General features: G+C 44.4%; 1 protein-coding gene across 2 annotated transcripts in view; it reads right to left on the bottom strand.

Annotated features, from left to right (window-relative positions):
• Positions 1–634: 634 nt before the first annotated feature.
• Positions 635–11,259, bottom strand: part of LHX2 (LIM homeobox 2) — a 55,755-nt gene continuing 45,130 nt past the window's right edge. For both annotated transcript variants that reach the window (XM_083485955.1, XM_083485956.1), the window contains exon 5: positions 635–1,537. In XM_083485955.1, coding sequence (XP_083342081.1) covers positions 1,250–1,537 — 288 coding nt within the window. In that variant the 3' untranslated portion in view covers positions 635–1,249. The remainder of the gene's footprint in view (positions 1,538–11,259) is intronic.

The raw sequence follows: 11,259 nt of genomic DNA, 5'->3' as shown, positions 1-11,259 counted from the left end.
GAGAACTGACCTATTTACTGAACTTGGCTGGTGCCCGTGCCATGTTTATTCAGGATGTGTATGTGAAAAGGTAGTGCGTCGGAACAGAATAAGAGTCCTGCTTGTTCAAGCCCATGTCCCATCCAGTCCAGCATCCTGTTCTCACCGTGTCCAACCAGATGCCCTAATGGGCAACCATGAGGCAGGATCTGACCACATGAGCCCTCTCCTCTTCTGTAGTTTCCAGCAACTAGTGTTCAGAAGCACCCTTGCCTCTGACAGTGGAGGTAGTGCACAGCTGTCTTGGCTGTATTTTGAAAGAAGCCATTTGATGGCCCATCATCAAGGCCGTTATATACTCCTCCATATAGCCACCAAGTTGGTCTTGCCAATGGGAGGTCTTGAAAGGGATCCATCCTTCCTCCACTCCTCCCTTCCCACCAACCTACAGGCATATGTACACAAACACACACACACACACGTAGCCTTCGCCAGCCTGATGCCCTCCAGATGTTTTGAACTACAGCTGCCAAGCTGATGAGAGTTGAAATCCGAAAACATCTGGAGGCCACCATCTTATGGAAGGCTCTCTTAATGGGCCCGGCATCTCAGGCTGGGACTCCTTGTATTCACAACAGTAACCAACATGAACCAGTTTCCTTTAAGTGGTTTTATTACTGGTTAGATTTTTACAAATTCTGATAGCTGAACAGACTTTTCACTTTTAAAATTCTAAAACATCAGAACAATCAATGAAGGGCTTAGGACTAATTCAAAGTAACAAAACTCTTATTAACATTTTTTTTCATTTATTTTTTCTTCTTCTTCTTTGTGTTTGTTTGTTCTTTGCCCTGGTCATAAATACACAGAGAGGAAAAAAGGAGATGGGCGTGGAGGGGGGGGCATGGGTGTGATCCAGAGGATGGGAGAACAGTATATAAGGCACATGGCAGTCTTTGAAAATTACAGAAGCTTTAGCCAACTTAAATTAATTGCTGTTTCCCTCGCCCAGTCCACAAAACTGTACATTGACACAAATGTTGTGTGGCAAGTTGCTCTTCCAAGTGAATCCTCCGCCCGCCCTGTGACCGTCACACCAGACCGAACCGTGCTGCTGTTCTCCTTCTCCTCAGAAATACCCTACGCTGTGGCTAGCCCAGCTGTGAGAAAGTCTCTAGTAAAAATACGCTTGGAACTCAACTAAGAGTAATTTCTTTTTCAAAGGAAAAAAAAAAAGAAGAAGGGAGGGATGAAGGAAGGGAGAGAGTCATCAGAAAAGGTTTGTGAGCGTTGTCTGTGAAGGGCTCCGAGATTCGTGGACCTCCAAGCCCCCGGGCACCGAGGTCAAGACCGAGGTGACTGATGGCATACTGGGGTTTGTCAAGTCCGTTAAGGTAGTGGGGGTGCTGGACGGGCTCATGGAGGTGTTGGAGATTTCGGAAGCAGGGCCCGAAGGCGTTCCGGCCTGGAGGGTCGAGTCAGACGTCTTGTCCACCCCTGTGTTCTCTTGGCGTAAGAGGTTCCGTCTGAATTTAGCACGTGCATTTTGGAACCAGACCTACAACCAGTCAACAGGAGGGTGGGGGTGAAGGGAGAGAGAGAGAGGGTGGGGGGACTATGAGTGGGTGGTTTCATTTCAAAGCCCCAATTGGTAAGCATGAAAAATATACATTTACAATGTGAAATGGATATTTTGAACAACAACTGAAGCATTTTCAAAACAAGACGAAATAAAATACTGAAATATATATTCATAGTTATTATTCCTTTCATTTTGTAATATTTCACTACAATGTGCTCTTGTTGAGCATCAGCATTGTGGAACAACTTGCCCCTTCCATGGTTCTCTTTTGCTGGCTGGAAAATAAATTTTTATACAGGCAGACTTTCGCCTGCTAATTCTTACCTGTGGTGGTCATTTCTACCTCTAATCTTTGCCACTGTCAGTTTTTAAATGCGTCCCTAATGCTCCACATTGTATGTATTTTTAATTTTTTTGGGGGGGAGACTCTAATTTTTGATACCTTTTAATTGTTTTGAAGTGTCACAACCCATCCTGAATAGCGCATGGACACCAGGAAGGCAGGATGGATTTTTAATAAATAAACAAATAGCTCAGAAAAATGATACGTTGTATCCAACTACATTTTACCCAGAGTAGACCCACTGAATTAAATGGGCATGACTAACTTAGGTCCATTCACTTCCATCAGTCTACTCTTCAGCAGAACCTAAGACAGAGACACTCAAACACCTTGCAACTGTATGTGCAATAATAAATTAACAATAATTATAATAATGAATGTTAGAATGATGTTGGATTGAAGTTAAGTGGTTCTTAGCAGCAATGTTAAAAGGAATATGTAAAAATGGATTGTTAACAGGTGATAATTTAAAGTTATTGTATTTTAAGATAAGAAATTAAGATAAAATCAAAGAGGGAAAGGATTTGCTGAACTAACTAACTTGAACTGGAATACAAAAAGGGAGGTGTGAGGAGGTCGGGGAAACAAGCAAATGAAAGATAAGACATGGAAAGACTAATCTGTTTTTTAATTGTTTTTATCTTGTATTTTCATTTTCATTTTTTCTTTATTTCTTCTTTCTTTTTTTGCTTATTTTTGTAATATGTTGAAACTTTAATAAATATCTTTAAAAAAAACAATAATTATAATAAAAACAGTAAGATTGTATGGGTTGGAAGGAGAAAATACCTTGGCCTCCCTGTGGGGAAAACTGCACATTGTGATTCAAGAACAAAAGTGCTCACAGTTTCACCTGGCTGACCAAAACTGCTTGTGTCCTTGTCTAAGCGCATTGATGCACAGGAGAAAACATGTTACTGATTGATTGGTTTTCATTATTGCGTTTAAATCCAAAGCCATGTTTCCCAGGAAACGTAAGTACCTAAGAAGAGCCTGCCGGATCAGGCCGGTGGCCCCTCCAGTCCAACATTCTGTTCCCCCAGTGGCCCATCAGGTGCCCATTGTGGGGAAGTCATTGCTGGCTCCAGTTGCAGAGGCAGAGTGAAGTCATCATGGATAGCCCTCTCCTCCATGAATTTCCCTAATGCTTTTCTAAAGCCATCCAAGCTAGAGGCCACGACCACTTCCTGTGGGAGCAAGTTCCATAGTGCAAACAACCGCCATCGGTTTTGCCGTGACAGCTCAGCTCCACCAGGCCTCCTCTCCCCACAACTCTCCCCTGGAGGCGGCCCCCCGTCAGGCTGCCTCAGTGGGAGAGATACGAAGCAGGAGACTCGTTCCACCTGCTTTGATGGAGGACAAGGTCACCAGGTACCTCCTGCCGGCTGACCAAGACAAGAACAGTTTTGGCTTTCCTCTCCCCCCCTTCCACCCTTGTGTGTTGTATTTTTGTTTGTTTGTTTATTCGGATGTAAGCCTGAGGATAGGGAGTGTCTTGTTTTGATTTCATGTAAGCCACTCTGGGAGGCCTTTTGGCTGAAGGGCCCAGAACAAATGCTCTACGTAATAAATAATCTCTTGCCTTCGCTGACAACAATCACATATTCAAGCAGAGAGCTCAAGACAGGCTCAAAAGTCTCTTAAGCCTCATGCTTCAGGCCTTTCAAAAAAATGAAATGTGGATATACCACCCTTCATCCATAGATCTCCGGGGGGGTTCACAGCATAAAAACACAAGATGAAAACAGAAAATACATAAAAAGGAGAACAAGAACAGAACAAACCCATAACCAACCCCTCCCTCCCACAAACCCATTTCAAAGGATATAGGATGTTAGTCAGCCCAAGGCCTGGCTGGAGGAAAACGTTTGCCCCTGGTGCCTAAGGGAGTATAATGAAGCTGCCCGGCGGTCCTTCTTGGGAAGAGCATCCCATAAACAGGGAGCCACCACAGAAAATGATCGTTCTTGTATTGTCCCCCCTCTAGACCTCTCATGGAGGAGGCACAGGAAGAAGGGACTCGGGCGACCATCACAGGGTTCAGGTAGGTTCATAGGGAGAGAAATATTGAGGTCCTGTGTTCTTCCTCCTTTTTTTTTTTTTTTAGATTTATGGTATATGCAGGCTTCAAGGAAGTCATGTTTTAAAATGAGTAAGTTGCTTATTTATCAGAGGGAAGGAAAAGGAAGCTGGGAAAAGATACGCAACACTTTCACATTTGGCTGCCCAAGGTACACAGTCCTGGGGGTGTTCTGCTCATTCACAACCCTGTCTCTTCCGTCAGCCTTAAAGTAAGAAACGAAACAATAGGGGAGGCAGAAGGTCTGGGTTTCTGGGTTCCTGGCCTGGATGTGGCCCGCTTTGTGGAAGGAAGAGAGACAAAGAGAGAGGTGCTAGTCACCTTGATTAACGACTTGTAGGGGAAATCATGCAAAGCTTTATGGGGGTAAAACATCCCCCTACACAGGCTGATAAAGATGTGTTTATGGCAGGAACATATCCAACACCCATTTCATTTCTGAAAAATTACAATTGTTTGATTGGGAAGAATACTTAGATTCCCGCTTCTTAGCCCCATAATGGGCACCTTCTAGCAGTCCATGTTGTTGTAGTTGTAGTTGTTGTAGTTGTTCTTACCACACCTCTTTCCCTGATGGGACTCAAGGTAGCTTACAGATAAAAATGAAACTATTTAATGAAATTGTTTAAAAAAAAGTAAACATGGTTAGAACTACATACATACATAAAACCTATTAAAACCATAGAAATAATTACAATAAAAACAACACAGCACCAGCCCTTTCATTAAAGCAGTCAGTTCCCAAAAGCCTGTTGAAATGAAACAGTCTTCACTTCCTGGCGGAAGGACAGCAAGGAGGGAGCCAATCTGGCTTCTCTAGGGAAGGATTTCCAAGGTCGGGGGCAGCCACCGAGAAGGTCCTCTACCATGTCACCCCCAAAGCATGCCTGCGAGGGTGACAGGAGTGAGAGAAGGGCCTCCCTGAAGATCTCAGAGCACAGGCCACTTCATGTGAGGGAATGCAGTCTTTCATATAGTCTTCCATGTAGCACAAAGCACTGCACTAAAGACGAAACACGGAATGTTATTTAGCTCAGCATTCCCCTACATGGGGCTACCTTTGAAGGTGACCAGGAAACTACAACTAATCCAGAATGAGGCAGCCAGACTGGTGACTGGGGGCGGCCACCGAGACAGCATAACACCGGTCTTAAAAGACCTACATTGGCTCCTAGTACGTTTCCGAGCACAATTCAAAGTGTTGGTGCTGACCTTGAAAGCCCTAAACAGCCTTGGACCAGTAGACCTGAAGGAGCGTCTCCACCCCCATCATTCTGCCCGGACACTGAGGTCCAGCTCCGCAGTTCCCACATTGCGAGAAGTGAAGTTACAGGGAAACAGGCAGAAGGTCTTCTCTGCAGCGCTGCCCTCCCTGTGGAATGCCCTCCCATCTCAATGTCAAGGAAATAAACTTCTGTATAGGGAAGTTTTTAATGTGTGATGTTTTATTGTGCTTTTATTTGTGTTGGAAGCCGCCTGGAGCAGCGGGAGCCACCAAGCCAAATGGGCAGGGTATAAATACTAGAATTATTATTGTTGTTATTATCCCCTTATGGAGGCCCAGTTCTTGTTGGCCAAAATCTCAAGTGATGAACTTGTGAACCAGCCCTAAGTGGTGTTGGGTCAAACTAAGCCAGAGGCTCCATTCCTGGTGGTGCCCTTCCACTGATTCCATGTAAGTTTCAGCTTTGTAAAATTACTTGCTTCCTCTCCCAAACCCAGACACTTCAGCATCCTAGAAGCTTCCTGGCAGGTCAGGGAAAAGTTGGATTTTGGCTGCTCAATGGCTGCATTAATTTTTATTACTAATATCTCACCTTTTCTCCAGACCAGGGCTCACGGCTGCTTATGCAAATTAAAAACAACACAGACAAAATACAAAAAGCTAAAAACATATAAATGATAACTATCAAAAAGTGTTTAAACTCTAACAGAATTAAAACAATATAAACAAATTTACTGAAATAGAGATAATAAAAACAGCTTGGCACTATTAAAAGCCGTTTCCTTAAAAGGCAGTCGCTTCTGAAAGGCCTGTCAGAACAAAGAAGTCTTCAGTCGCCGGTGGAAGGACAGCAAGGAGGGAGCCAGTCTGGCTTCTCTAGGGAGGCAGTTTGGACATAACTGGATGTGACGCCATTAGCAGAATTAGCTTGACAAATCACTTCACCAACTAAGAGCAGCCACACAGGACCAGCCACAGAATCAAGAAAGAGCTATCAGTCTGTCAGTCCTTCCCGTTTCCAGGGCCTAAGTTCCCAAGGAGTTCTGGCTCCAAGCGGCTCTTCACAGTGTAACTCTGAGCTCACAAAAGCCCCATTCCATTCAGTGAAAACTTCTGGACATGACTCTGACCACTTAATAATAATTGTGTTCATCAATAAAGCTGGGATGGAAGGTTTTTTTCAAGCAGAGTAGCTGGATCAGTGTTTCAAAAGTTCTGAGGTGTTTGACAGACACAGTAGCATAGTGTGGGTTGCTAGCACCCAGGGCAAGGCAAGTATTGAGCCCCCTAACCCATGAACCATTGGCACTCCTTGACTGCCTCCCTCCAGTCCAGTAATGAACCTCTTACCCACCCACCCCCAGCACATGTATTCTATTTTAAGAAAATACTGAAGTTATTGAAGTAAAATGCATTAAATGCTAGTATATTAAAAGTGATTTAGAATCAACTGCTTTTAATTTTTGCAAATTTTTAAATACCGCTATTGAAATCTACATTGAAATCTCTCTCAATTGACAGTATTGCTATGTTACTCGGTCTTTCTTGGCTCATTGTAGATCTCCGATACGTTTTGATTAAGTTTTGAGGAACTTCTTTAACAACTGGCAGTTGTAACAGTGATAGTTAAAAAGATTCTTAATGTCACAACAAAGTTAGTCAAGCTCTCACTTGTACACCCACTAAAGCAAATCTAAAGCTGTCCAGTTAGCAATCGTCCTTATACAAGACAATATGGTGCCAAAGGCAAATTAGGAAAGTTTTTAATGTTTGATGTTTTATCATGCTTTTACTATTCTGCTGGGAGCCACCCAGAGTGGCTGGGGAAACCCAGCCAGATCGACGGGGTATAAATAAAATTATTATTATTAATTATTATTATTATTACTACTACTACTACTACTACTACTACAGCAATCATAGCTGCAGCATTCAACTCTGTATACTTAGCACATGCATGCTGAATTTGTTCAATGATAAAATCATCTTTTTCAGTATCCAACAATGTCTGGATTTGCAAGAAAGCAAATCGCTGGTAAAGCATATTCATCTGTATTGTACATTTTGTAATTTCTGCCTTATGCCAATTACCACAGCAGGGGCAAAGCTGGGGCTACACAGATGCACAGCAGAACCAGTCTAGTCCTTCCACACAATCCTGCCTCACCGCTGCCTTTTTTCTGCAGAAGCTGCTGTAGGGAAGGTGGCAGCACAGCAGCACAGCTCCTCTGGACTCCTGCAAAACCACTTTGGGCACAGATGTATGTGCATACCCTAAAGTGTCCTCTCTCCTGTTTCCTCATACCTGTGAAAGCTATCCAGGCACCTGAAATAGAGGGCCTTTAACTACCACAGCAAGAATCTATCAACCAAAACTGGCACATATCCAACTGCAAAACACCATTAATACGCTTCTAAATGAGATCTGCTTAGCCTCAATTACCAAACCCACAATGAACAAAATATTTATTCAAAGGCTGAAATGAAGCCACAGCCTTTTATCCTCAAGGAAGAAGATTCCTATTTTGATTGCTAATCCTGCTGCATATTCTACAGCTATCAGTCACAGCATTAGCAATGGGAAGAGAATGCCCGGGGCCTGGACCGTAATATATTACTATTTCTTCAGCAATGCCACCTTTAGACACATCTGCCCCAGAGCATTTCATCCCCAACTGGTGGGGCAACGGTCTTAAGGCACAAAGGACGGCTGCAGGTCAGAGTCCAACCTTTAAGTAACAATATCGTCACTGAGATGTTCTACTAAACCCTGATGGCGCTTAAGCAGGCTGAGGGAAATCCCATCATGTGATGAGATGCCAGGGTAAGCAGGTGAGCGGCAGAGTGGGCAGCCCACACGCCCGTACGCAAAAGCTCTCTTATTAGGGTGGTGGCAAAAAATGACACACATTCCAGGTGCGGTGGAGAAAAGTCGATCACTCTCATCTTTTCCTGGCCTGAAACATGGGTGTAGCCAGGGGACAGGCAGGGGCAGCTGCCCCCACCTAAATCAATAAAATCAATAAAAATGCATAACTAAATGACGCTGTGCACCCCTCCCCAACAAAAGGCTTGCCCCCCCCTAACAAAAATCTTTGCTATGCCCATGCCCAGAAACCAAATGCCTTGGAATGTAGCAAACACTTCTACAAAAGACAAAGTGCTTCCCTGGTACCATAATGTGAAAATCTACGTTGTTCTGCGCCTTCAGACTTGGCAGGGGCATCCAGAGGAGACCCGATCCAAGCATCTCTGGAGCCCTAGATGATCTGAAGCATAATCTCCCCCAAACCACTTTTTGGAGGTGCCTCCAGGAGCTGAGAGGCCAACGTCCCTCCTTCCCCCGAAGATGCTGCGTCCAGCCCAGGGACCGACCACAGCTAGAGTGCAAGGCTTGCCTGGTCCCTGCGAATAGTGAGAGTGCTTCTCCAGCTGACCTATGGCAGGAATGCCCCTGCTTAAAGCTTCAGCTCCCAAACGTGGGGCTCACCCACTCACAGCCGCCTCTTCTCTTGGGCTGAAAGGAGGGATGCTGACATTTCCTTCTTCAGCAGTCGGGGACGAAAGGCAGGTCGCTCCAGGAGTGGCTTGGAGGTGGGGACACATTTGTTGCCCAACCTGGACCCCTACAAATTTTGCACCTCGTGCAACCACCCCAGTGTCTTCACGCACTACACCACTGGACAGGCCAGATCTGCAGTGAAGAGCATTGGTAAAGCACTGGGAGGTCTCAAACAGGGTGCTCTGGCAGTGGGTTCCTGGTGCCAGAGCCTCCAAGGCCCTGTTTTGGCTTGCCAGTGGAAAGAGCTGCTGACCTGCCCCCTCACCTGCTGTAGCGCCATCCCTGCAGGTGCCCAGAATAGGATGTTGCGAGCTTGGAGCAAAGGTCAGGATTCAGCCCTGCGTAGACCTCCACTCAGAAGACCAAGGGGACAAGGACCCTTCAGCAGATCTCCCTCCAGCCACACTGTCAGCAAAACCTGAGGAACTGTTGGATCCTGGCATCCCTGGCCCAGGACCAGAGGTCTTGATGCCTGGATTCATGGCCAGCTGTGAGACACCCACGCACCAGTTTGTCACCCCAGGACCACAGGAAGGAAAGAGGCTGCAAGCCAAGGCAGAGTGTCAGGGCTGCTGGCAAAGTGCCCGGCCAGAGGCTTCTTGGGGGAGGGGGCAAGGACCTGCCTGAAACAGGACCTGGCTGAGAACCAGGCAGGGGTGGAGCCACGATGTTTGTTTAAGAAGGCCGTGTCCAACATAGACAGATGTTGGAAGTGTAATGCTGAGAAAGCGCAGGCACATGACGCATTCCTTCTGGCCTGAGGTTGTTGTATTTGCCAATTTTGGATTGGTAAAACCCTTGATAATTGCAGGTGTACACTTTTAAATTATATTCCTGTACTTATGGGGATTAACAGCAAGACAATAAGTGCGGACTTTGCAAGCCCTTATGGTTGCTAAGTGAGTTATACTTTGAGCCTGGAAGGACAGGTGTCCATCTTCTATTACACAATGATCTGAGGAACTAACTGCATTAATATTGAATTTAAGATGCATGCACTTGTGGCTACTGTATCCGTAACGTGAACTGATGGTGGCTTTTGTTGTTGTTGTTTAAGTTAGTATTATCAGTATATTATTATGATATGATATGATATGATATGATATGATATGATATGATGATATGATATGATATGATATGATATGATATGATATGATATGATATGATGATATGATATGATATGATATGATATGATATGATATTATTATTATTATCATTCAATTTACTCCATGTGATTGTAAAAAATCACCTAACAATTTACAAAAAGAACAATAAAATCATCAGGAAAGACAGCTCTTTAAAATTTCCAAAAAAATAAAATAAAATCAGCAATAAACTTGAAGATTAAAATATACATCAGCATCAGTATTATTAGTAGTATTATTATAAGTTTCTTATTTCTCTTCCTTTCTTTGTCAAATCTGCAAATAAAAGAAGTACCATATTTTTCGCTCTATAAGACGCACCAGACCACAAGACGCACCTAGTTTTTGGAGGAGGAAAACAAGAAAAAAAATATTCTGAATCTCAGAAGCCAGAACAGCAAGAGGGATCGCTGTGCAGTGAAAGCAGCAATCCATCTTGCTGTTCTGGCTTCTGGGATAGCTGCGCAGCCTGCATTCGCTCCATAAGACGCACACACATTTCCCCTTACTTTTTAGGAGGGAAAAAGTGAGTCTTATAGAGCAAAGAATATGGTAATAATAAAAACTAAGCAGTGGAGCCTCCAGCTCCGATGTAAGTCTACCAGGCTTCACCACTGAAACAACAGCTCCCCTAGAGCATCAGCTGCCAGCACAAAGCCTTCCTGAACTAGTAAAATGAACTCCGGGTCCCTTCAACAGCGCACAGAGTTTCTCACCAGGCCCTACAAAGTTTCCAAGTATATCCATGCACCTGATCATGTGGGTATTAGGCCACAAAAACCTATTCCACAATAATTCTCTTAAGTCTTTAAGGTGCTGTTTTTGCTGCCACAGCAAGAAAACCCACCAGCTGGATGAATATTTTGACCCAATGTGCAGCAGCTGTGGAAAAGGCAGATACCATGCTAGAGGTCGTCAGGAAAGGGACTGGAAATTAAACTGCCGATATCATAATGCCTTTATACAAACAGCTTTTGTTCAGTTCTGGTCAGCTTGCCTCAGAAAGGAGACTGCAGAGTTTGAAAAGATTCAGAAAAGTTCAGCCTCAAGAAGTGACACCCTATGAAGAACAGTCACAATACGTGAGGTTTTTAGTTTCGAGAAAAAGCAAGGAAGAGGGGGAATGATGGACGTGCATAAAATTACACACAATGCAGAGAAAGTGGCTCTGCAAACCTTTTCCTACCTCTCTCAGAACACCAGAAGTTGGGGACATCCAATCCAGCTGAATGATGAAAGATTCAAGACTTTTTCATGCAGCACACAGTTTAGACTGGGGAACTCCCTCCCACAGGAGAAAGTGGTGGCCGCCAGCAGTAACTACCCACGGCTACCAATCACGA

This window comes from Podarcis liolepis (assembly GCF_965112155.1).
Source record: "Podarcis liolepis genome assembly, chromosome: Z".
Classification (NCBI taxonomy): Eukaryota; Metazoa; Chordata; class Lepidosauria; order Squamata; family Lacertidae; genus Podarcis; species Podarcis liolepis.
This window is presented reverse-complemented; position numbering and strand designations above follow the sequence as displayed.